Source organism: Bos indicus, chromosome 15 (assembly GCF_029378745.1).
Source record: "Bos indicus isolate NIAB-ARS_2022 breed Sahiwal x Tharparkar chromosome 15, NIAB-ARS_B.indTharparkar_mat_pri_1.0, whole genome shotgun sequence".
Taxonomy (NCBI): Eukaryota; Metazoa; Chordata; class Mammalia; order Artiodactyla; family Bovidae; genus Bos; species Bos indicus.
This window is the reverse complement of record NC_091774.1, coordinates 43,698,598-43,726,493: the sequence shown is the minus strand read 5'-3', so window position 1 is coordinate 43,726,493 and position 27,896 is coordinate 43,698,598. Positions and strand designations below refer to the sequence as shown.

Genomic DNA, 27,896 nt, shown 5'->3' with positions numbered 1-27,896 from the left:
TCTTAGAGGTGCAAATGTGCATCAGAATTTCAAAAGAATATTTTTGTTCAATATAAATACTTACATGAAATAAATCCCAAGTGCTATATTTGAGGTTTTTTCAGTACAATTTATTCTTCTTACATTTTAATTTACATTTATTAAATACCTTAGAAATATTACACTCAAAAGTTAATAGACTTCCAGACAGAGACCATTAACTAAGAAGGAGCAGTCTCACTAAGTCAACTTCCCTAGTTAGTTTGCTGGCCTCCTCACTATTCACATGCTCTCTGGTGCTTATTACTATGCAACTGTCTTCAAGATGTGGTTGAAGCTTGAATCTACATCTGGCATCAGGCCAAGTCTGTTAATCCATGAATATCGGCCATCAACTGCATTTAGGGTACAGCCTGCAGAAGGCTCTTTCTTGACAGTCAATGATGATGAATGTGGAAAGACTGGATATTCTCTTGGGAGAAGAAAATATACCCCACCTTAAGTGACAGCTACAGTTTCCTAACAGAAAAAACAATTAGGAAAGGGAAAAGATCAATGATAAGAATAAGGAAAATACTCTGAGAATAGAGTAAGTACATATACATAATGGAGTAAATAGGCTGCTCCTGAGTCCATATGCTTACTTTTATTTTTAAAAGTCTGATAAAAATTTACTCAATTACATTTTATACAGTAATATTTAGTAAGCTTTGTCCAAAAAGGCTATGTTTTAAGTTTGCTTGTAAAAATAACGAAAGCTTTATCAGTCTCTGGTCAATAAGAAAGGAAGAAAACCTTGCTAGAAATAACAATAAATAATTTCACACAAAAGGCCAGGTGACATAAGAATAGTATATTAATGAATATATTTTCTTTGTATTTACAATAAGTCCATTTGTTAATACTGTGATAGAAAAAATAATCAGTCCACATTATACAGTAGAAACAGGCTTTGAGGCTGATCATACCTGTCACAATAAAAACATACAAGGATTTCTTCCACAGCTAAAGTACTTTTCAACATGACAGTCTTGGGTGAAGGCAAAACTGACCGAGTATTTCACGTCTTAGAATCGAGGAATCGAGGGTGTTACCATTAAGCAAGCAGCAAAAAGCTGTTTGGGTTTTCCAGGACTATTTAAATATAGTAGTTACCATATGAGAATTTAATTTTACTTTGAGATATAAAAAGTAAAAACCCTCAATAGGGAAACTGCATTAATCAAAAGCAGCCCCAAACAATAAAGCCATCAATAGAGAAATGAAACAAGGCATTCTTATGTATCATGCATAAAAAGGATAATTACATCATACATACTTTAATGACCAGATTAATAAATAAATGTGATAAATGTTACAGTCATTGGAACAAATAAACTATGTTCAACTACTTAAGTGTTATGCTGCCACTGCTTCTGTTTCAAAATATTAAGTAATATAACTAATCTAACATCTAAAAACTGCATACTTTGAATGTTTGCTTTTTTGATCCCCTCTTGAGACAGTAAAGGGGAACCATATAATAAAATATTATCTGAATATAAATTATCAACACCAATATGATACAATTATCATGTAATTGGAATTTTGTATATGCACAGTGTAAATATTTTGAAAACTGGAAAAAAAAAGATGAAAATAGACTGGTCAGAATTTTAAATTTCAGACTAATCCATGATAATCTAGAACAGAAGATAAAAATAAAGTTCACCAAACAGACATAACTTGATATCTTTTCCAAATTCAGTAGTCCACTGAAGATGCGACTTCTAAACAAGTCTATTGTCTCAAAGGTAAAAAGAGGAGGAAAATGTAAATCTCTTTTGAGCTTTAGTTTTCAAGTTTATGCTCTCAAAAAAGGCTTGACATTAGTCAGAATAGCAATACTATATCTTTGTTTTTGAACTTTGTATTTGCTTTTCCTATTTTAGCTATAGTACTGAACAGATAAATTATCGAGTCAAGGGTAACTATTTACGGCAAGCTCATGAAATATATTAAACTGAATTAATCAGCTGGGTCAAGAATTTCCTACTATCCTGCTATGTTTAATACCTATAGTCTTGGAACAGTAATTTAGGAGATGTCTATCATAACTACTGACAGCACTTTTCATGGTATACCAATTTCCACTTTTACTTTCTTCTCTCCTTTGCCACTTAAATGCATTATTTTAACCATCTGATAAGATATTTTATTTTACAAACTCCTGTTCCAATTACTGAAGAGGTGATTGTAACACATAAACCTGCCAATCCTGAGATGATGATGATGATGATGGTTAAATTAAAACCCAGAGGATTATTCACTCAAATTTCTGCTTTAGTTTTTTCTGGAAGATGGCTGGCAGAATAGAAAGAAGAGCCAAAATCATTAGAACAAATACTGAGTTCCAGGAAACAGCTTCCCCTGCTGTTGTAAGCTGGTATAGTGTTGTTCCTGCCTTAATTGCTACAAAAGAGGGAGGTGCAACACCTAAAATGAAAAGTAAAAACACACATTAGAAAAACAATCAATTCTCGTTAAAAATTAAAATTCTGTGTGTATAAAATTTCTTGTAAGAATACAGTGACTTACATTTTTTTAACTTTTAATTTAATTTAAAGCCCCTCAAGTTTATTTCCATATAAAGAATTCAATTTTTCATAATCACCTCTTAAGGATATTGAATTAAAAAACCCAAGGAAAGTTTCCAGAAAATAATTTTACAAAATTGATCAACAGCCTTAAACAAAGAAATGTGCTATGATTCTCCAATTTCAACTTTAGGAGATACTAATGTATATAAGCAAAGATCTGGTCTCAAGGATGTTCATCTAAGAATTATAATTTAAAAATCTGGGAAAAAACCTCCATCGTTGAAAATAAGATTGAGTAAGTTTTCATTCACTCTTGACAGAGTACATTTAAAATAAAAATGAGTGGTAGGAGATACTCAGAAATAGAAAGATACTCAAAATATATGAGTAAAAAGGGCACTTTATACAAAAGAATGGTGAAACAACCATATTTTATTAAAAATCAGGACTGGAAAAATTACTTTAGCCAAAGCTGAAGTTAATTTTATCTCTAGGTATTTCATCTGTAAAATAAAGAGACAGTACAAAAACTCTCTCTTCTGATCCCATAAATGAAATATTATTTTACAAAATCCAAAAGTACCCCCACTAGGATATTTTTGCCACTTTTATGGAGAACCTAAGACTTTCAGCTTTGTCTATGAATTCTTCTAAAAGTAGCAAAAAAATTAAGTATTAACTTAAAGGTTTAATGTAATACACACTCAACACTTGAGGAATCTGCTCATTTTGTTGATATCTGAACAATTCAACTTAACTTCAAAAGAAACACAGAATATTCTTAGTGAAAGAACTACCAGAATTCACAAAATACATAAATGAATCTTTATGTCCACTGATTAATTTCAAAACTAGGTGTTAGCTCCTCAAAAGCAAGAATCTTTTTGTTGAGCCTTATTTCCCCTATACTTTTGGTAATGCCCATAATGAGTACTATGTCAATAAAAAGAAAGATAGGATCAATTCTTTATCGAAAATTAAAGTTCATTATTTAAGTACCTGATTAGCAGACAAAGGAGAAAGTACTCAAAAGAGGCACTTTCATTTTTTTTTCTCTCCACTGAGGGAGAGAACGGAGTTAAGAAGTCCTGCATAATTCTGTATGACTAAAAGAATATCCAGCAGACAGTGCTCTTATTTTTAAAAAGTAACAAAAAAGATGTAAATCAACACAATCCAACAAACAATTCTGAACATTAATTTACACAGACCAGGCTCTGTGACCACCAGTTATATAAACCTACCCCAGCTGGACATGGCTAGACATGTACACAATGAGTTCTGTAACGTGCATGAATTCATAGACAAAGATAAAAGTCTTAGCAGGTTCTCCATAAAAGTGGGAAAAAAATCTTAGTGGGGTACTTTTGGATTTTATAAAATAATATTACACTTATGGGATCAGAAGAACGAGAGGCCTTGGCCTTACCTAGAAAAGTGCCAATAAAGAAGACTTTCAAGGGCACATTTATCACAGGAGATGTAATATTAATAAACCAATTAGGCAGAAATGGTGTTATTCTCAAAAATATAATGTAGTTAATGAGATGTTCTCTGTGACGTTCAACCTGTGACAAGAAAGAAACAAATCAGTTTGAAGACAAAGCCAATCCTGAAAATAAACTGCTTATTATAAAATACCTTATTTCAAATTCTTATCCCTGATAGCTCAGCATTTACCCAACAGAAATTATCAAAAAAGGAATTTGGAAATGACAATGAACTAGTCATCAAATGTTCATTATCAGAGCTAAATAACATCAGATGAAAGTTTTTATGATTGTGCTTACAGCATAATGTTACACTATTAAAGACGGTTCTACATCAGCCAGATAATATGGCTCAACAACATTTTAAACCTAAAAAGGCAAAATTAAATTTATAACTATATATAAGATATCCAATGGTCAACTTTTTAATGCCTTTAACTTCCTATAAAGGAAGGGCTAGTATAGTACATCAATAAACCTAGCCTCCACTTTTTAAAAAAATTTCAGATAACCTTTGTTATTACAATTTACTTCACATTCATCACTGATAAATGAGATTAAATAAGCAAATGGAAACATTCAGCTGATTAAATAAAAGCACTGAATGCAGTTTATACTTCCTAGATCTTGCTATATAAATAATGATTTTGATTTGGGGCAAAATGCTTAATTTCTCTTAATTTCCTAACGTATAAAACAAAGGGGCAAATATCTAAAATTTCTCTGATTTAATAATCTGTTTCTTCTGCTTTTTTCTTAGAAACACTATGTTAGACTTTCCTGTGTAGTAGTGTTTATATCAATATTTATCAGTGGTAGTCTTTGCAGAGATCCTAACAGAAGATAACAGTTCTTCCCACTAATGAAATGCATTAAAGGAGTTGGCTGATCCAAGCTTTTCAGAGACCCACTGACAGCATCCTGCATCAACACAAGTGAGGTGTTTAAATACATGGATGCCTTTACATTGACACTTTGATTTTTCTGCTCTGACTAAACTTACTAGGAATACAGAATTTACTGTTATAGACACAAAAACTTCATATTTGAAATTCTTAACATTCATTATTTGCCTACCACTTAATTTTATTTTGGACAAAAGATTATTTTTATCAAAGCTCTGAGTCTGAGTTCATTTATGTAGATATTATACACTGACCTCCCAAGTAGCCAAAGAATTACATCAAATAATTTAAAAATACATGTTTACCTGCTGTGACCATTTTACTGCTTTCTCCGTTAGGTATTTATATACAACTGGCCTCCCAACTAAATAGGAGAGCATATAGCAGAATGAAGCACCAAGTCCAGAACACTAGAAAATAACAAAAACTCATAAGCATTTTGTACTTTTCCATCTTACTCACATGGATATATTCCTCTAAGGCAAAACTCAACTAGTTTCTTTCTTTTGGGGTACAGGGAGGTTACTTTGCATAACACCTCTAATGCAGAGAGCAAGAACCCATCTAATCCAGTCCTTTCTCTCACCAAATTATAACTAAAATGAGACCAGCTAAAACAAACTGGAACTTGTGATTAAACTTACAGACTATATCCAAATAGTTCACGTTAGCCATTAGCCTATGAATAAAACCTCAAGAGCCAATATGTTTTCAATTGCTATGCTTGAAAACACCACCCCCATTGGGACTTAACTCCTTGTGCCCACCAACAACGTTCTTGGACTGTTTGAATTACAAAACAGTACTGGAAGCAAAGGCTAGAACAGAGCCTATAAATGCAATTAAGTCTGTGATATCCCTGTTCTAGAAAAGAGACAAACTATAACATCTCCTTATGGAGGGACAATTATTACTTTAACATTAAACAGCTCTTAAAACTAATTAAGTTTATGCTTCCAGAGACTAGAATGCCATCATCATTCCATCATTCTATTTAAAGTTATTTTTTTCTAGCCTCCCAATTTCATTTTAAATACTTACCAAACAAACAAGAAATAAGGCTAGTGGAAAGGGATAAAGGAACCCTGAGAGTATACTGAGAAATATAGAGCCCGGAATAGCAAATGTTTGCAAGCTGTTAACTTCTAAGTTAAGGATTAAAACATAATTAAATGGATTTTTCAACCACAAATCCAACAATCCAGAAAAAAAGCATCAATGCAGAAGTTATATGTTAATAAGATTATATCCATATTTCAATATTAAAAAAATTAAGTGAAATTACACCCCAAGTTTAAAAAACACATGATTACTCAGTTGTAATACCTGTAACTTGGAGCTTACAATTTACTAACATTATCAGAAATCAATGCTAATTAGAGTGCGTTACTAAGAGAAAACCAAGACAAATGCCGAATGTGTACTGGACAGAGAAGAACTAGGCACTTTAGGGGAACAGGGACACAGAAAAAAAGAAGAAGAGAACAGAAAAGGTCTTCAGTAACCTTGTAAATAATATACTTCTCTAAATACAATGGATTTTTACTCTCAAATACTTTTAGGAAACATGATTTCTGTAGACACACAGGTACACAGAAGATTTACTATGCCTAATTCAATGTGTGGACATTTACCTCAACTTACTACTCATTAAAAAAAGGACAAGGGTCACAAAAGATAGTAAAGTTACAAACAAGTCTTATTTTTAAATTAGATCTTTTTTCTACTTCTCTGATTCCTAGTTTGGGCCTGCACCTCTGCATCAACCATAACATGATTTACTTACAAGTCAGAAAGAGTGAATTCCTTCAACATCTCTGTACTTTAAAATTTGTATCTTCACTCAACCTGTTTGTTCCCTCTAGTTTGCACTTTACTCTTATTTTTGTTTCAATCTCCTTCTTCCTGGGTTCTTTAACTTCTTGCTCTTTGACAGATTCCTCCTGCATAAAACTATTCAGATGCCTATAAACTAAAGAAAACCTGGGCTTTTTCCTTGAGTAAGGTATCCTATCCAGCTATTTCCTCTCTCATCTTCACTGCCTTAGATTCTCTCCATGTCCCTTGCCACCTGGCTTACCCATCCGCCACTCTACTGAAACCTCCTTCTGGCTGAAAGTAATGACTTTTTCTTAGTAAGAATTTTTTAGTAATTCCTGCATAAGATTCGGAGAAGGCAATGGCACCCCACTCCAGTACTCTTGCCTGGAAAATCCCAGGGACTGGGGGGCCTGGTGGGCTGCCGTCTATGGGGTCGCACAGAGTCAGACACGACTGAAGCGACTTAGCAGCAGCAGCAGCAGCAGCATAAGATTAGATATCCTTTAACGTGAAACTCACCTCCAGTGAACTGTATTTTTCGATATTACAGATCATTCCTTCTCTATAGCTTTTTCCTTCTCCTTACCCTCAAATCTGGAGATTGTTAAATCCATCTCCTCTCACTTTTGATAAATTCAGCTACTTCCACGTATATGGATGCACACATGGCTTCAAGTATATGGTCATATGAATCTATAATTTTGAATTCTCTTACCACTCTCAAATTTCCCAGCTGTTTATTAGATACCTCCACTAAAAAGTTTAAAAATTACACTTATTTATTTCAGGGCTCTTTAGAATCTTTTAATGGAAAGTCTCAAACACATATGAAAGATGAGAAACTAGTACTATATACCCATACACAGTTTTAACAACTAACATACAACCAATCTTGCTTTCTCTGTAGCCCTTACACGCAATTAGATTGAAGCAAATCCCAGACATACCATTACAACTACTTTAATACCTTTAAAAGATAAGGATTTCTTTTCTTAACACAACTATAATAACATTGTGAGAAATTAACTATAACTTCCAATTGGTCTAAGTAGCTATTTAGTGTGTTCACAATTCCCACATGCCTTTTTTTTTTTTTTGACAGTTGGTTTGTTCAAATCAGGAATGAAAGCGGTCCACACATGGTATTTGCTCACTATTAGCAAGTAAATACAGATTTTTTTTTCCCCTTGCAATTTACTTATTGAAGTAATTAGGTCATTTGTGGAGAAGGCACTGGCGACCCACTCCAGTACTCTTGCCTGGAAACTCCCATGGACGGAGGAGCCTTGCGGGCTGCAGTCCATGGGGTTGCGAAGAGTCGGATACCACTGAGCGACTTCACTTTCACTTTTCCCTTTCATGCATTGGAGAAGGAAATGGCAACCCACTCCAGTGTTCTTGCCTGGAGAATCCCAGGGACAGAGGAGCCTGGTGGGCTGCTGTCTATGGGGTCGCACAGAGTCAGACACGACTGACGTGACTTAGCAGCAGCAGCAGCAGGTCATTTGTAGAATTTACCACTTTTTGAATTTTGCCTATTGTATTCCTTAGGGTGGTTTAATATGTTCCTTTGTCATTTTTTAAGATTAATCTTTGTTGGCATACACCTGATTTACAGGGACTTCCCCAGTGGCTCAGTAGTAAAAAATCTGCATGCCAATGCAGGAAACATGGGTTTGATCCTTGGGTCTGTAAGATCCCCTGGAGGAGGAAATGGCAACCCACTGCAGTATTCTTGCTTGGACATCCAATGGACAGGGGAGCCTGACAGGTTACAGTCCATGGGGTCTCAAAGAGTTGGACACGATTAAGCAACTGAGCACGCAGGCATGCAGTTCATCTACAATGCTGCATTAGTTCCTGCTACACAGTAAAGTGAAGCAGCTATACATACATATATTTATATATATTGTTCCTCTGTCATTTATCTTGTAGTAACAAAGCCATTTTCTGTGCACAGGGATATAATTTGACCTTAATTTCCCAGCTCTGTATGGATTGTGTATTTTTTTCTCTAACACTGAAAAATCTTGGTTCTTAATACCATAGCAAAATTAGCTATTTCCTTACATATTAATATATATATACACATATATATGTATGTGTGCATATATGGGCTTTCCTGGTGGCTCAGACACTAAAGAATTCACCTGCAATGCAGGAAACCATTAGTATTACATATTTTTAAATTTCAGAACAATACAACTGAAAAGAGTTTAAGATTTCTTTCTAATTTTTTTTTGTCCTTAAGATTTATCCCAGAAGGGACACATAACCAAATTAGTTTTTTCAAGGATATAACTAATTCCTCTTGATACCCAAATCCATATCAACTCACTATATCGTTAAATTTATTTCATTTTGCTTTAGATTATTTTTTTTTGTTAAAATATACTGAACGTAAAATTTACCATCTTAACCATTTTTAATGTATGTTTCAGTAGCATTAAGTACTTTCACACTGTTGTGAAAGCAATCTCCAGAACCCATTCCTTCCTCCCCCACCCCTCTGACAACCATTCTTTCACTTTCAGTCCCTATGAATTGGGGCTACTCTTACGCATGTGCCCAGTCACTGAGTCGTGTCCGACTCTTTGCAACCCCATGGACTGCAGCCCGCCAGGATCCTCTGTCCATGGGGATTCTCCAAGCAAGAATACTGGAGTGGGTTGCCATGCCCTCCTCCAGGGGATCTTCCCAACCCAGGGATTGGACCCAGGTCTCCCACACTGTAGGTGGATTCTTTACCATCTGAGCCACCAGGGAAGCCCACTTTTCATGTGAGTGGAATCATACAGCATGTCTTTGTGACTGGTTTATTTCACTCAGCATAATATCCTTAAAGTTCATCTATGTTGTAACATGTTTCAAAATTTCCTTCCTTTTAAAGCTGATAATATTCCATTGCATGTACATAGCAAACTTTGTTTATCCATTCATTGGTTAAAGAACACTTGAGTTGCTTACATTTTTTGGCTATTATGAATAATGTTGCTATGAACATGAGTATACGAATATCTCTTGAGACCCCGCTTTCAATTTTTCAGGTATATACTCAGAAATGGGACTGCTGAATCTTGTTTTTAATTTTTTGAGGTAACATCATATTGTTCTTCATAGTAGCCACACTGTTTTACACTCCCATCAACAGTGCACAGCGGTTTCAATTTCTTCACATCCTCACCAACACTTGTGACTTTCTGGGATTTTTGCTTGTTTTTTTGATTAGTAGCCATCTTAACGGGTGTGAGGGTACTTTAGATTTTAAAGATTCTTGTTTCTTTTTTCATTTTGATTTAGTTGATTTTATACCTGTGTGAAATTATTTACTTGGTTCTAAAGTCAACTTTACACAATGAAGTACACTTGAGGAAGTTCCACTTCCATCACTGTTTCATCTCTCCCCCACAGGTAAACATTTTTATTAGTTTTTAAAGATATCCTTTCTATTGTTATCCACAGCTCAAAAGTCCTCAATGACTATCCAATACCAAATAATATTCTAAATTCCTTAGCCTAGTACTCAAAGTCCTCTACAATCTGAGTGCAACGTCCAGCCTATCTTTCTAAACTTATTTCTCAAATCCTCCCCTTCTCACTTCCTATACACCAACAAAACTGGACTACTGATCACTTCCTTACCATGCCCTGTGCTTATAAGCCCTGCTCTAGACTTGCTGTGTCTAGAATGACTGTACTATATCTCTACCCATAATTCTCATTATTCCAGATGGAAACAGTTGTTTTTGCTTTTGAACACTTAAACTAGACTGTACTTAGTATATAATTAGTACTTAAAAAAAAAACCTGGCTAAATGGATGAAATCTAAGTTAAAACTAGTGATTATAACATAAAAAGTAACAGATACATAGGTAACACCAATGAAAGAACTAGTACTGCACGCTGAACACAATGGCTACCAGGCAAGTGTGCTGTGAAGACAAGACACTAAAGCGTGCCTGGTCTGAACTGAGATGTGTCATGAGCGTGAAATATACACATTTCAAAGACTTGGTACCAAAAAAAAATGTGAAATACTAATAACTTTTATGTGGTTACATTTTGAAATGATATTTTTGACATTTCAGTTCAAATAAAATATATTAAGATTATTTTACTGGGGACTTCTCTGGGGGTCCATTGATTAAGACACTGTGCTTCCAATGCAGGGGACACAGATTCAATCCCTGGTTGGGAAACTAAGATTCCCACACGCTGTCTGGCCAAAAAAAAGAAGGCTATGCCAACATCATTATAATAAATATTTTTTAAAATTACTTTTTCTAATGTGCTAACTAAAAAATTTTAAAACTGCATGTGGGTCACATTATACTTCTATTAATCAGCACTGTACTATTAATTATATGCCTTATATACCCTAAGATAAGTCTTCTCCTGTACACTGAATTTTAAAAAGTATCTTTTTAACACCCAGAGCTTATGATTCAAAAGTGTAAAATAAATAGAAAATTATAAGAAAATATGGAATTAACACATTATCCTATAAAAAAATCTAAAACTATGCAGAATCATTACAATTAATTATTAAGCAAATAGTTAACCATATGTTATCAAACCTGAACTGACAATATTAACCAATGATTTATTTTTATCCAATGTATTTATAGTAACAAACCTATTCCTATACTTTCAATTCACTTTCTACAAGGCACTTTATTCTTTCCTACTAATTTGCATATGAATATTAAAGACAACTAGGCTATAACATTTGTTCTCCTATAGATGATCAATATTCACTTATGCTAACTGGCTGATTTGCCATATGAGTGGGAAACCCTTTTATCCTTCAGCCATGAATCCCTCCCAAAGCTAGGGGGCAAACCGGACAGAAAAGATGATTTTCCAAAGTGAATAGAAACTGTATGTCTTGTTCACAAAAGTCTTCCAAATGAAAGGGATGAATCAAATTTGTTTCTTCTTTGGGGAAAATATTTAATTTTATGGCTAAAGTTTATAAGTGTAAAATAACCTACAAGCCTAACACTCTGGTTTTCACAAATAAGCGATGAAATGGAAAGCAAACATCAAGAGTTAATGTCTTTCATTACCTAAGAAGATATGGAAAACACACGGGACTAGAATAAAAGATACAAAAGTTAGAAACTAACATCCACAAATTGGAAGGTTAATCACCAGTTGAACAGGTGGTTTGAAAATATGTGGAAAGAATAAAGCTATTTTCCTGCCTAGTTAAATTATAACATATATTTCTATATAAAACAAAGGAATACATACTGAGAACTGTAAAAAAAAAATCATATCTTTTACATGACTAATTATCCTGTTAGGATTTTTTTACAAAGAGAACCATTAAGAAAAAAATCATGAACAAAAGATTCATAGCATAGTATCTACAAAAGCAAAAAATTAAATACAAACTATAACTTCAAATCTAAGAGAATTTTTAAAAATTATGGTATGGTAACTATTAATTCAAAATTATTATTTAAATTACACCATGGATTAACTAATAATCCTAAATAAAGTAACTATCTTAAATAATACAAAGGAAAGAAAAAAGTTTATGATAAGTGAAATAAGCAGAAAACAGAAAAACAGGTAAATATTCAGAAATGACAACTGAGTTGAACAGACAGGATTAAAATGAGAATTTTTTCATTCTCATTTTTCAATATTTTAATGTTATACTGCGTTAGCAATTTTTAAAAGGAAAAAGTTATATATAACTGAACAGCAGATCTTTCAAAACCTTTTTCTTAAATAAAACTAAAAAACATTTTTCAGTTAAAAGGATACAAAATATATGTAGCAAAATAAGCTACAAGTACTTGTACATAAAAGGTGTCCTTATATTTGGATAAAACTTTTCCTAGAGCCTTGGCATCATCCATATCTCTGGGAACCTTCATATTCATTCTTTCTTCTCTAAAGAAATAAAATTAAAGTGAAAAAAATTTTAAATAGAAATTTGCCAAGATAAATCATATCAAAGTCAAGTTCAAAACATGAAGTTTTATCCAAAATGATTTTGATGCCTCGATCTGTAATATGCTAAGTATAAGTCCACAAAATTTAACTTCAAAGTCTATATATCATTTGCCTTTTAATGCTTTAATATAGTTTTATGAGACATATAATTCATATGAAAATTCAGGATGACCCAAATTAAAGGTTAAAAGCATTTGCTCAAACACTGGAGTAAATTTTGAACTAAGAAATGAACCACTGACGTTAGCATATTTAAAACATACTAAACATCATTTTGGGTAATTCTCATGATAAGCTACAGTAAATAATTAATTACAACCAAAATTAAATATAAATTTCAATGAATTTACAGTTCATATCTTTTCTTTAAGTATCCCAGCTTAAAGTTCAGATAAAAACTTAAACACTTGTTACTTTCTATTAATTTTACTTTATATTTGGTGCCTTGTTTGGAACTGAATATTCTATTTATAAAAGCCCCAAATAATCACCTTTGTGTTTAACATATATTGTGCCCATTTGTTTACATAAAAAAATTTAATCTTACGGAACAATGATAGAAAGCTCTTAAAAGTCCTATAAAAATAGCAGGTAAACAAAAAAGGGTTTTTCTCTATAAGTTTAAAAGGTAAACTTTATGGGGAGATGCATACATCTCATACATATTACACACACAGAAATAATAAGCAGAATACAGAAGATCTACATAACAGCATATTATTATATAAAAGTGTTATAATTCTTAGAACAGATTGGAAGCAAACAATCTTAAATTACACTCTATATTCTTTCCCTCTTTCAGTCAGTTCTTTATTTCTTACTCCTTTGATAAAAATGAGAAAGGATCCAGAACTGAACGACACTAGTATTAATGAAATGACATGCTATCCTCCCAAAGGCCTTTTCATTCATGTAAGAAATTAAAAGTATTAAAAATAAACATGTGCAACTATAAAATTTCAAATATAAGGAAGCGTTAATGAAAGAAATTAAGAGGAGACAGGAACTCACTGATGCCTTGAAATCACATCTCACAGTTATCCATTACCACATCAAGCTGGCCCTGGTTGAAAGTCTAACTATTTACATTTCAGTAGTCTCTCACATAATCTATGATTACCCAAGGGTGTTATTACTGTGGTTAAATAACCCAGAGATATTTCACCCTCATAAAATATGCCTCAGGTCTATAATCTTTTACCTGAAATTCAAAAAGCACTGAAAACCAAAAGTTCTTTGTAGCTTGTCAGCAAAAATTGATCCACATGTATATAAAGTTATTTATAGTCTTTTACGATACAAGTTTTTCTATGTGTTTTATTATGGGGTACTGCCCCAGACCCTGCTAGAGATACTACATAATATACAGGATTTATACCATGTTATCTTTCCAAAATAGAAAAGCTCTAAATTCTGAAATACATCTCACTCCCAAGGTTTTTGCTAAGGAACTGTGGCTGTATACTAATAGACAAGTCTTTTTACAAGGTGCATTTCACAGCAAAAAGTACTTATTCAAGCCTTATCATTTCTATATAACAGGGAACAGAAAAAGAGCCAGTAGACAGAGATGCGGGAGGGAAGTAAATGGACTGGACAGAGGCAGACAGAAACTGCCACAAGGAAAAGTAGGAAGGGAGAAAACAAGAGTGGAAAAAGGGAAAAAGCAGAGAAAAAGAACATTAGTATTTCTCAAACTGCAGGTCAATTTCTATTCTAGACTGCAAGATAAATTTACTTGGTCACTACTAGCATTAAAAAAAATAAAATGCAATAAATTAATGTGGTTTATTTTCCAAAATTGCTTGAAAGCCATTAGAAAGATGCCTTAGAGGAGAAGAGCTAGAAAAACCAGGCACAGAAAATCAAGAGACATATTTGGAAAGAAGTATTTAAAGACAGTGTCAATATGAACTTGCTACAAACCATGAGAGCTGATATACAATCATGACATTCTGTTGCTTAAAATTAGTTAAACTTTTAATCCACTTTAATGCCTTACAGACATTTTCTATATATATTTTTTTAGTATACTTACTCACTAAGCTGAGGAAAATTTTTATATACCAAAAACATAACAAAAGCTGCAGACAAGAAAATGGACACCAATATAAGAAGTGACATTCTTGCTGAGCCAGCTTCTGCACAGGCTTTCTCTGAAAGGGGAAACAAAAAGTTGTAATTAAGATAAATATAAAGGAAGAGAGTATTCCGAGCCAGTAAATAATTTCCTGAAAGATTTTCCTCCCGAGAAACTGTTCACACTTTTGCCCAAAACACTGTAACATAAAATTTTAAGTACTACCATATTTGATGTTTTATGAACTGGCTGTAGTTCTTCTCACTGATACATGCATTTTAAAAGCATGAAAAAACAGAATAGCAGAATTTGTAGCACTGATTTGTGGATAAGCTAAAGGGGAAAAAAGGGCATTGCTGTAAATGCTATCACTGACTTGGAATTTTATGTATCTACATTGGGAGCTGACAACATAGGCAGAATGGCTTCATAGGAAAAATGAGCTAATGCGGCAGTTACTTCAACTCTCATAAGAAAGAACCTGGAGATTGACTAATGCAACTGGTGAATGTTACACTTTCTGTTTATATCAAGGGCTTCAGAACACAGCTGAAGCCTAGATATTTTGGGTGACTCTGTGACTCCAAGAATGGGAGAATATGTTTGTGTTCTCCAATAAGGTAATCTTAGTGTTATCTTAAAAAAAAAATCTTATGGAAGATGACCATATGAAATGAGAGCCAGGATACTGCAAGCAGAATGAGCAGGGTGTTTTTACTGCAAGCAATCAATACTGAGGAGGCAGGAATACCTTATAGTCATCACTGGGGAAGAGGCAGGAGAGGGTGGCTCAATTTGTATTACCTACATTTATCATAATCCCATGTATACACTGATGACAGTCAGGGGACTAAGAGACAAACATGCATACTATAATTCAGTTCGGTTCAGTCACCCAGTCGTGTCCAACTCTTTGCGACCCCATGAATTGCAGCACGCCAGGCCTCCCTGTCTGCCACCAACTCCCAGAGTTCACTCAGACTCATGTCCATCGAGTCAGTGATGCCATCCAGCCATCTATCCTCTGTTGTCCTCTTCTCCTCCTGCCCTCAATCCTTCCCAGCGTCAGGATATTTTCAAATGAGTCAGCTCTTCGCATCACATGGCCAAAGTACTGGAGTTTCGGCTTCAGCATCAGTCCTTCCAATGAATATTCAGGACCGATTTCCTTTAGGATGGACTGGTTGGATCTCCTTGCAGTCCAAGGGACTCTCAAGAGTCTTCTCCAACACCACAGTTCAAAAGCATCAATTCTTCGGCGCTTAGCTTTCTTCACAGTCCAACTCTCACATCCATTCATGACCACTGGAAAAACCATAGCCTTGACTAGATGGAACTTTGTTGACAAAATAATGTCTTTTCTTTTTAATATGCTATCTAGGGTGGTCATAACTTTCCTTCCAAGGAGTAAGCGTCTTTTAATTTCATGGCTGCAATCACCATCTGCAGTGATTTTGGAGCCCAGAAAAATAAAGTCAGTCACTGTTTCCACTGTTCCCATCTATTTGCCACGAAGTGATGGGACCAGATGGCATGATCTTAGTTTTCTGAACGTTGAGCTTTAAGCCAACTTTTTCACTCTCCTCTTTCACTTTCATCAAGAGGCTTTTTAGTTCTTCTTCACTTTCTGCCATAAGGGTTAGCAATATTTATAAAGGTGCATCAGGTGTCACTGCCTACTCCACTAATGCTCCCTTCTCTGAGGCCTAGCATCTTCCTCAAGTCTCCCCCACTCTTCAAAGGGGCTAATCTCAATGGCCCTATTACCACTGATGCCAACACTTCACCCGCCCAACACACAAGGCTGACTGGCCTATGGCTGGACACCTGACCCAAGTATCGGGATGGCCAAAATGTCATTTGGGTTTTTCTTAAGATGGTATGGAGAAATCCAAACAAACTTTTTGGCCAACCCAAGAGAAACAATTCGTTATTGGCTGACCACATTTTCTCTTGAGAATATGAACTAAGAAAAAGAGATATACTATTGTCAAGGTGTGGCAGATCTTGAGGCCAAAATGTCAAACAGCAAAAGGACACAGTCAAAAGACATGGCAAGCCAAAGATGTGTACCAGAAAATCCAAGAGGACAGGTTCAAAGGGAAACCCAGACAGTAGACATGAGAGGAAGCTAACCTTCTTATCGATTTTGAACTTTTCATTTCCCTTGAAGCCTGGTGAGAATTCATTTTTTGCTCCTGGATACCAGAGTGACTGTCTCATATTCTTAGAGAACAACCTTGCTTTTTATTTCTGTTGGTTTAAACTGACTCCTGTTCCTTTGAAAGGAAAAAGTTATAACTTTTTATACTCAGTTTATCCCTTAGCTCATTATGGCAGTTTTATATACGTTACATCTGAATTAATAGAATTTTAATACATTCAATGTTGAACATAGAGCAATAGAAAACCATCTAGACTCTTGCTATTCCGTGTGTTTTATGAACTACATGACTAAGCACTATCAATGAGTTTGTTAGAAATATAGATTCTCAGGCTAACATCCCAGACCTACTAAATTAGAAGCTGTATTCTAATTAAATGCCCAGGTGATGGTATATTAAAGAAGCAAAAATCTGACCCATCCTTCCTATTTTTTGATAAGTTACGGAGGCCCAGAGGAGACTGCACTATTTTTAAAAAGTCTTAAGTCAATGAGATAGTGTGAAGTATTAAATATATTCCCAAAGCACTTTAATATCCATTTATAAGCAACTCATAATTTCTGCTGAAATGAACTGCTTAGGTTAGTGCTTTAATATACTAAATATAAATTATTCTTATTGGTTCATTAAAGTATGCTTTCTGAAAGACAATATTAGGTTTACTGGGTTCTAGTATGTGGACACTAAAGTTAATTTTTTTTTTAAATCTTTTCTAATTTTCTGTAGTCTAAATGTATCACTAATCAGCCCAAGCTTCCAACGAGGCCCTATCATTTTAACTTTGCTTCATCTTAATCTCAAAAAGGACTTTACCTCAAAAACCAAGTCACAGATAGAAACTTATCTGTTCACATCACACTTATAAAATTTATTGCAGGAAAGAAAGGGATGATAAAACAATACAAAAGATGTCTTGAATGGAGTAATAAAGCAGTCACGTGCATGTGTATGTCAGTCGCTCAGTTGTGTCCAACTCTTTGCGATGCCATGGACTGTAGCCCACCAGGCTCCTATGTGCCTTGGACTCTCCAGGCAAGAATGCTGGAGTGGGTTGAGACATGCCCTTCTCCAGGGGATCTTCCTGACCCAGGGATCGAACCCAGATCTCCCACATGGCGGGCAGATTCTTTACAGTTTGATCTACCCGGGAAGCAATAAATAATAAAACAGTCATGCCTGCCTCTTAATACTCCAGTTCATCAACCCACTTACATATTTATATACATGCTTTGTTGCGACACAGAGAATTAAACAAAGACTTTAAACATCTGAGGTGGGTCAAAAGTGAAAAGGTCTCTTCAGAATCTTATGATAACAAACAAGTAATTTCCCATTACTTTTTTACCCTGATTATGATACCTAGTTCAATACACACCTTGAGGATTCCTAATAAATCAGATCTACTCAATCTAAAAGGAAAAAGAGTAATTAGCCAAAAGTTATAAAACTATCAGTGCACTAAAACCAATTATATGAAAAATGTAGTTTTAGTTTCTAAGTAGAAACCCTATTGAAATATAGACTACTCTTAAGGCTAAAATGGTTAGTTTCTTACTTATAAAATAAAGGAGTACTCTACTAAAAAATAAGGGTAATATATAGGTACTGAGTTTGGGGACATAGTTTTCTATAGGCTGACATCAAAGGAAAGACATGATAACATAAATGGTCTGTATAATTTTTCCAGAGTCTGATTACTTCTTAAAGATAGGAAATTAACTTGCCCCAGCCTTCATGGCACCCCACTCCAGTACTCTTGCCTGGAAAATCCCATGGACGGAGGAGCCTGGAAGGCTGCAGTCCATGGGGTCGCTGAGGGTCGGATACCACTGAGCGACTTCACTTTCACTTTTCACTTTCATGCATTGGAGAAGGAAATGGCAACCCACTCCAGTGTTCTTGCCTGGAGAATCCCAGGGACAGGGGAGCCTAGTGGGCTGCCATCTATGGGTCGCACAGAGTTGGACACGACTGAAGTGACTTAGCAGTTAGCAGTCCTCACTTTTCACTTACTTTCCTGCTAGAATCAGGTCTAGAGTACAGAAAGGACTGATGTAATATTTTAATATTATGGGCATCTTTTAAAATCTTTAAAACCATTAGTTTCTGTTTTTTCATCCTATAGATACTTGTGGACACAAGCATCACAGCTAAGACTAAATGGCTGATTTCCCCTCCTTTCTGGGAACATCTCTTCAAGATCTCTCTTATGCAAGGAAGGCACACAAAGGTAGAGCTGCATAGGACTATCTGCTGAGCATCTATATTGTACAAAATGTTTGGTCAATTTATGCTAAGAAGCTGGTAACACCATTAGCTAGAATCCCAAGGAAGAGGACAAATGGGGTTTGAGATTATAGGAAAGCAAGATTACTGGGCTGGAGGAAGGCAAGATTCACAGAACAGGTGGAAATTTAGTTGAAAAAAAGATAAGTTTACACTCCTCTAACCTGTCCTGGAGCTAAAAGTATATTTAAAGAATCCAATAGGTGACTGCTGCTGCTAAGTCACTTCAGTCATGTCCGACTCTGTGAGACCCCATAGATGGCAGCCCACCAGGCTCCCCAGTCCCTGGGATTCTCCAGGCAAGAACACTGGAGTGGGTTGCCATTTCCTTCTCCAATGCATGAAAAGTGAAAGGTGAAAGTGAAGTCGCTCCGTCATGTCCGACTCTTAGCGACCCCATAGACTGCAGCCCACCAGGCCCCTCCGTCCATGGGATTTTCCAGGCAAGAGTACTGGAGTGGGGTGCCACTGCCTTCTCCTCCAATAGGTGACAGTCCTCCTTAAATTACACAAGACATTTTGCATAGTAACTCTAAAATTTAACTATAATATTTTTCTCCCCATCATTAATTCACCAGTCTTAAGTAAGGGATCTGAAGGGAGAAAGGTGTGAGACTTTTAAGTGGACTACAGAACACCCTGGCCTCCTGATTTCACTAGAAAAGACCCTGATGCTGGGACAGATTGAAGGCAAAATCAGAAGGGGGTGCCAGACAATGAGATGGTTAGATGTATCACCAACTCAATGGACATGAATCTGAGCAAACTTCAGGAGATAGGACGGGAGCCTGTCGAGCTGTGGTCCATGGGGTGGCAAAGAGTCGGGAAGGACTTAACGACTGAACAACAAAAACAGAATACTATCCTGAGTCTTCCTTGAGTACAGATTTCTCTGATTGCTACTTGTTGCCTTACAGTTGGATGATGAAATATGTAAGACATTTGTTGAACAAAATTAACCTCCAGGTTTAACTCGATACCTATTTTTTCACTCTCTATAATGAAATGCTTTTTCAAGCATTGTACTCAACATAACGTAAACACAAGAAAACAGTTGATAATGCAATAAAACTAAGTGACAGTCAACTTTAAAGCTCTCCATTCTTTCACACAAAACTTGCAAGTAGAGAATGTTGCCTATTACAATTCAATAATTCTGAGTACAGTTCTAATAAATCCAGAAGCTAGCATGCAATTCACTTAGTTCTGAACCTAGATTAAAGTTATAAACTTGGGAATTCCCTGGCAATCCAGTGGTTAGGACTCTGTACTTTCACGGCCGGGGGGCCTGGATCTGATCCCTGGTAAGGGAACTAAGATCCCACAAGCCTTGTGGCACAGTCAAAAAACAAGAGTCATAAACCTTGTTTTAATGATGATTCAACATCTAAACGTGTAGCATACATAATTATAATGCCTCTTCCTTCTGGTTGCATTAGACACATGTTATTTAGCATTTAGAGCTTCTGACAACAGTGCTCTATACATTCATTAACCTCCAGATCTTCCATTATACTAATTCCCATTCTCAATTATCCCATTATCTGTTTGCCAACCTCCACCCAGGCCAAAGGTACTGCAAGAGAAAGATTACTGTGTTCTCTTGGCCGACAAGTTCATAGGCTTCAAGCTTTTCTATCTTCAATTAAGGTTATCACTGGTAAACAATAATGATTTTACAGTACCCTCCAAATAGGCTTCAAGCTTTTCTATCTTCAATTAAGGTTATCACTGGTAAACAATAATGATTTTACAGTACCCTCCAAAAAGACTACTTCAAGTCTCTTCAAGCTTTTAATTCTACTTTCTCCTATTCTCAACCAGCGAGGCTGCCTCCACAGCTTACCAATCTCCATCTCAAGATCTATTCTTGAATTATCTCCCCGGGCCTCTTTCCCCTTATCTTTCCATTAAATGCCAGCACACTTCCTTCCAGATCTTGCTCTCAGAACTAACTCTTCACTGAGTATCTTCAACTCTTCCTACTAACAAGCAACTTTTCTCTAACTTCAAATATGCTTCTATTCATCCTGAAAAACCAAAACTTAACCTTAATGCCCCTGTAGTAGCTCTCTATTTCTTATTACTTTCATATCAATACTTTTTGAAGAGCAAAAAGTATTATATCTACACGATCTCAGGCATCACTCTACTGCTCTTCTAGTACTCTAGTTCTCTACATTCAGCCTACATGATCCTACCATGGAGGAAGCAAAAGGCCCATCTCTCCTGAAGACACAATTTACAGGGACTCTAACAAAAGTTTTTTTATGGTTACAAGAATCTATTATAACACTGCTGGAAGTAAATTTTATTTCAAGAGCTTAAAATTCTTTAAAATGATGTATTAATAATCAAAAATGGTAGTTTCATCTAGTATAAATTTAAACTAAAATAACTTTTTTTAATAAAATACAAAGAATTAACAACTTTAAAAATACATACAGAGAAAGCATGTTTGCAGGTAGGTGAAGAAATAGCACCACCTATTTTGTATGAAAGCTCATTCTCTGATGTTTGCGCCCTGCACATCTGCTACCATTCAACCCACAATGCTCATTCACGATCATCAACCACTTTCAGGCACTTCCCCTTGAGAGGATAATAGGCAGGAAGGCAAGGGGTCTCCAAAAGGAGGAAATAGGCTCCAAGTGTCAGACTTTTTTTTCTCTCTCCCTTAACCAGCAGGAGGAAACACTCTCCACTGATGTTTTTCTTAAGCTATGTTAATGAAACTATGTATTTGCTTTGGAATTTGCCTTTCTTCAAAATGGTCCCACCTAAGACTAACTTGACTTCCTTTTCTCAAACCTTGGGCTGATAATAGCTCAACAAACCAGTATTCATATCAACTGTTTTACAGCTGGGGGATGACACACCTCGTGCCATCCTATCTCAAAAATGCATATTATGGGAGAGGGTCCTGGTGAAACTCCCTCAGGTCTCTCTTACCTGATTCAGTTCAGTTCAGTTCAGTCACTCACTCGTGTCCAACTCTTTGGGACCCCATGAACCGCAGCATGCCAGGCCTCCCTGTCCATCACCAACTCCCAGAGTCCACCCAAACCCATGTCCATACCATCCAACCACCTCATCCTCTGTCGTCCCCTTCTCCTCCTGCCCTCAATCTTTCCCAGCATCAGGGTCTTACCTGATTAATAGCTTTCTAACAGACATAAAACAACTTGCTAAAACTAGCGGGGTGGCGGGGGGGAGCACTCTCTGTCCCTCTTCTGACGTCTATGTCAAAAGATTTCTCTTTCCCTTTTTATACTTTAATAAAACTCTGCTACACAAAAGCTCTTGAGTGATCAAGACTGGTCCCTGGTCCCAAAGTTAAATCTTCTTCGGAGATCACGAACCGGACACGGTTCACCATAAGCTATCACCCTATTCAGCAAAGACTAAGACCAAGCTTCAAGTAAACTTCATAATCCTAAAAGATACCTCCATTTAGAAGATTTACTCAGCCTCAAAATTCTTAAGACTTTGATTTCTATTCAACTTTAGCCACCCACTTCCAGAGATAAAGTTCTCACACCACCTGAGACTGCTCTACCTTCAACATTTTAAGCTTCAACATGCCATTCTTTGATCACCTCTGTTCTTTCATAAGCTTAACACCTCTATTTTCTCCCTTCTGTTGGGCTCCTCGCTTCTCTTCCTTCTATGCCCAGCCTGTGTATCCAACACCTTTGATTTAGAATCCTTACCTTTCCTTATAGCTAATCTAACCTGAAATCAGTGTTTCAAGCTCACTTTTTTCACTCCCATACCAAGATGGCTGAGCACAAATATAGAAAAATCATTACCCATCACAGAGATCCATGTCTTTGGGAAAACTGACTTAGCCTCATTCCTACTTCCTTGTTTAGGTATTGAATACACATCAGGCTGAGCCAATTAAGTTATTCTTACCCTCTGACAACAGTGATAGGCTCAGGGACAAGCATTTTATCTGAGGCAATCTAATCGGAGTGACTAGACTTTTATTGGTAATACTAGGAAAAATAGGCTCAAAATTATCAAGGAAGCATTTAGCTTTACCTGGACCTTCAAGAGAAATCAACCTTAAGTAAAGCTGATATCAAGCAAGCAAAACAAGATATGAAAGAAATCTGATCCTGATGATATTACTGAGCCACTGGTTCCAGACTAAAGCCAGCGAATCCCACTTAATCTCTCTACCTTTTAGTTATATGAACCAATAAACTTCCTTTCAGCAAAGGTTTCAATTGTGTACTCTACTGATTATAAGCAAAAGAATCCTGATATATAATATTTGGGTTGAGTCTGACATCAGCACATCATACTAATATACCTTGGTTGATGTCCAGTTGCCAATTTTACTCTTAGTTCCCAGTTATCAGTAATCAGTAATTCTTCTTCCTCTAAGCTAGTACTTAGCTCACACCAGATGCCCAAAGGATATTTGTTGAACCTAGGTTCTGCAAGGCAGAACCTAGAACAGGCATCTGAGAAGGATTTTATTATCCAAGTTCAAACAATACTGTCTTCTAAGAGCAGTAAAATCAACTTCTTTTAGTGTTTCTAAAAGAAGTTTTTAGTGTTTCTCAAACATTTTTGGCTGCATTCCACAATAAGCAATGTATTTTATACCATGATCTGATACACACAAAACTAGATGACTGAAAAATAAAATTAAAAGAATACTTACCCCTACTACATACAAAGAACTCTATTTTTCCTTCAATTTTTTTAATGGCTCATGATTACCTATCAAATTCATTTCACACTGCTTACAAGGGGATGACCTATATATTGAAAAATGTGGCCTTAGGAGTTCTCTTAAATCAAAATGGGGAACTTCGATGATTTGCTAGTAAAAAGATCAGTCAGGGCAAACAAAAGAAAATAAAACATCTGGTCCAGGTATTCTTGCACAAAGAGTAGGTCAAGAGCCTCTTAAGTATTATTACCTCTTGTGTCTCACCTTTTCTAATCATGCAAGAATTAGACTTTTAGTGTTACTGTCCTGCTCAAATCCTCACAGTGGTCTTCAGTGCCTAAGACTCAAATGTCAGATTAAAGTCAAGGTGAAAGTGAAAGTCGCTCAGTCCTGTCAGACTCTTTGTGACACCATGGACTATACAGTCCATGGAACTCTCCAGGCCAGAATACTGGAGTGGGTAGCCTTTCCCTTCTCCAGGGGATCTTCCCAATCCAGAGACCGAACTCAGGTCTCCCGCATTGCAAGTGGATTCTTTTACCAGCTGAGCCACAAGGGAAGCCCAAGTCAGGTGAGGAATCCACTAAATGTACCAAATACTGCATGTGAGGTGTAAAATATTTCTTTTTTAATTTGGCTGCTCCAGGTCTTAGTTGTGGCATGTGGGACCTAGTTCCCTGACAAGGAATGGAACCTGTGCCCCCTGAATTGGGAGGGCAGAGTCATAACCACTGGACCACCAGAGAAGTCCCTAAAATATTTTAAACATACACACAATGACAACTACTATTCGTCAAAGTTATGTAGATGTATCAGTTAACAAAAACACAAACTTATTTAAAGTGTCATGGAATTTATAGAAATATTTAATTACTATGTATTCAAGAGTTACTGCATTTTCTTCCTCCAAAACTTTTCCTTTCTGAATACCAAGTTACCACCTACAATTAACAAAAATTATTTTTCATAATAACTTGGAAAATCAGTTGTTAAGTGGTTACTACTGACATCACATCACCAGCTAATTAGCCATGCCCTCCTCCAGGGATCTTCCTGACCCAGGGATCAAACCCACATCTCCCACATTGTAGGCGGATTCTTTACCATCTGAGCCACCAGGGAAGCCCAAGAATACTGGAATGGGTTGTCTATCCCTTCTCCAGGGGATCTTCCCAACACAGGAATTGAACCAGGGCTTCCTGTATTGCAGGCAAATTCTTTACCAGCTGAGCTACAAGGGAAGCCCAGCTAATTACCACCAGCAAGGAACTTACACCCTATCATGTAAGGGGTCCACAAAATCTTGTACACAAAGACAGAATTCCTCACACCAATTAAAAAGAGAGAGAGAGGCAGAGGAAAAGAAAAACCTGAGAATCATTAATAAGCAGATAGATCAAAAAAACATCCTTTGCCTAGGACTTAAAGCCCTTTATACTAACATCATTTTGACCATGGCCAACATTATCTCCTACTACCACCCAACAGACCTAGTCCACTCCTGACAATTTTATCTCTTTATAAACACACATGAATGGTTCACACTAACTTTCAAGCCTGTTAGTCTCCTCTGCCCAGAGTCCCTCTCGGGTCTACTAATCCAAACCCTACTTCTCTATGAAGGCATACCTTCACATCTCTACCCTCTGTCTTCCTGCAGATTTGTAGTTTCTCGACAGCATCACAAAAATAACTGTGGTGGATGTGTTTTTCTAATGATAAAATAAGATGAACAATTGTAAAAGCTCTTTGGAGGTTTCAAGGTCTTATTTTTTATTTTCCGAACAGCTTTAAGTTAAAAAAAAAAGTAATAAAGCAATTGATTGCTATTCCAAACCAAATGATAATCTTTAGGGATGACTTATCTGGTAAATACTTTTTCAAAAAACCCTTGGATTACTGTCACTCTCAATCACAGCATCTTCAAAAGATTCCTGTCATTTACAGTGTATTTATACTTTGACAACAATTCATTTCTGGGTTTTTGAAGTTATTTGGCTCTATGTCTATGAGGTAGAAAAATATCCAAATATATAAAGCTGAAAGACCCAAATCAGACTGGAGGCATCTTAAAATATTTTAAAGTAAAATACCATTTTCTGCAAGACACTTTCTAAATTTTTCATATATTTTAAATTTGATTCAAAAAAAATTCAGCTGAATGTTAAACATTATCTCCATTAAAGTGTGCAATACTTTATTGTTGACTATAGTTAACAATGTTGCTGCTGCTGCCGCTGCTAAGTCACTTCAGTCATGCCCAACTCTGTGTGACCCCAAAGACAGCAGCCCATCAGTTCCCCCCATCCCTGGGATTCTCCAGGCAAGAACACTGGAGTGGGTTGCCATTTCTTTCTCCAATGCATGAAAGTGAAAAGTGAAAGTGAAGTCGCTCAGACGTGTCCTATCCTCAGCGACCCCATGGACTGCAGCCTACCAGGCTCCTCAGTCCATGGGATTTGACACTCTTAAAAGATCCTCTCTTTACCCATCACCGGTGGTGCAACACATCAGTGTGAGCTGTAGACAACTTAATTGAGACAACTAAACTAACAACTAAATGGAGACATCCATTTGCTACAATCACTCCAAGTTTACTGGACAGAGGAACCTGGTGAGCTACAGTCCATGGGGTTGCCAAACAGTCAGACACCACTTAGCAACTATACAACAACAATTCCAAGTTAATGGGCTTTAAAAGCATTTAAAGAGTTTAATCACTTCAACTGCTAAAAATTCTAGCTCAGATGGTATCAAAATATTTAGTTTCTGGGTATACTTTTTTCCTTAAAATAATATTTAAAGCCCTGAGAAATTCCAAGATGGAGTAGCGCAAAAAAAAAACTTAAGGATAAGAGATCTTAGCTATAATAGTAATTACTAACATTTATTCAGCCTTCACTTCAAATAAGACAAACATCACTTTAAATCCTTTATATGAATTATTCTCTTTAATCCACGCACCAACTGTAAGTAGCTATTATTACTGTTATCATCATCCCCCACTGTACAGTTCAGATACTGAACTTTTAAAGGATAACGAGTCCAAAGTCGTAAGTGGTAGAGGAGGGACTCAAACTCAAGTGTTCTTGCCACCTGGAAGTGGCATCTGGACGTATTAATAGTTAACTCCTTGCTTTTAGTCACTACTTCACTAATCTGGCTCTGTGACTTTGTGTAAGTTATATATCCACTGTGGACCTCAGTTTCCTCATCTGAAAAAAATAAACCTACGAATGCTAACGTTCCTTCCAGTTCTGCCTGGCTTTAATATTATCAACATTACAATCTCCCTGAGCATCAACAAGCCAGCGTTTCATTCCTTTTTTTAGTTGAATTAAACTGAAAAAAAAAAAAAACCACACACACAAAAACATTTAGGAACGCACCCCATTTAGGTGTCTGGCCTTATGGACAGTGGGCACAAGGTGGACAGTGGCCGTAGCCGAGGTCTTCCAATATCTCTGCTCCCGGTCCTGGATGCCCCCTTTTCACCCGCAAATCCCCGGTACCCGCTGGGTTCCTTTCTCCTCCGAAACCCCTCCCGGCACACCTCCGCCTCTGGGCCAGGCCCCGCGCTGGTTCCCAGGTCTACTCACCTTTCAGGTGGTCTCTGCTGCTCGGCGTCGAGGGACCCCGCGTCCCCGTTGCCTTGTCCCCCGGAGGGGTCGAATGGAGTGCCGCCGTTTGCGATCTTTCGACCGCTCTGCCTTTCGTCATGGTTGTTTCAGGGTAGGTGGAGGAAGCGGGGTGAGGCCGCTCCCCCTTAACAACTCCGCTGCAGGATCCTTACAACACCCAGGGGCTACAGCACAGCCACTTCCGGGTCGACCACCTCACCTGAGACGACCTCAGCTCCGCGAGCAGTGACGCTGAGCTGAGATCTGCAGCGCCTACTCGGGCTAGGCTCCGCCCCGCACCGCCCCCAAG

The 27,896-nt window shown here is 36.6% G+C and overlaps 1 protein-coding gene across 1 annotated transcript; it reads right to left on the bottom strand.

Annotated features, from left to right (window-relative positions):
* Window positions 1-88: 88 nt before the first annotated feature.
* Window positions 89-27,896, bottom strand: TMEM41B (transmembrane protein 41B). The gene is made up of 7 exons (XM_019975518.2): window positions 27,566-27,896; window positions 14,784-14,901; window positions 12,554-12,682; window positions 5,995-6,088; window positions 5,259-5,363; window positions 3,988-4,126; window positions 89-2,454 (listed from the first exon to the last, which is right to left on the bottom strand). The coding sequence occupies exons 1-7, from the start codon at window positions 27,684-27,686 to the stop codon at window positions 2,285-2,287; spliced, it is 876 nt and encodes a 291-aa protein (XP_019831077.2). The 5' UTR covers window positions 27,687-27,896; the 3' UTR covers window positions 89-2,284.

Excerpts from the sequence above, each read along its gene's own strand:
- TMEM41B (XM_019975518.2), bottom strand. The coding sequence starts at position 27,686 with ATGACGAAAGGCAGAGCGGTCGAAAGATCGCAAACGGCGGCACTCCAT. Across the intron at positions 14,902-27,565 it reads CAGCAGAGACCACCTGAAAG|AGAAAGCCTGTGCAGAAGCT; the intron begins GTGAGTAGACCT and ends TTCCCCTTTCAG. Across the intron at positions 2,455-3,987 it reads CTTTATTGGCACTTTTCTAG|GTGTTGCACCTCCCTCTTTT; the intron begins GTAAGGCCAAGG and ends TTTTCATTTTAG.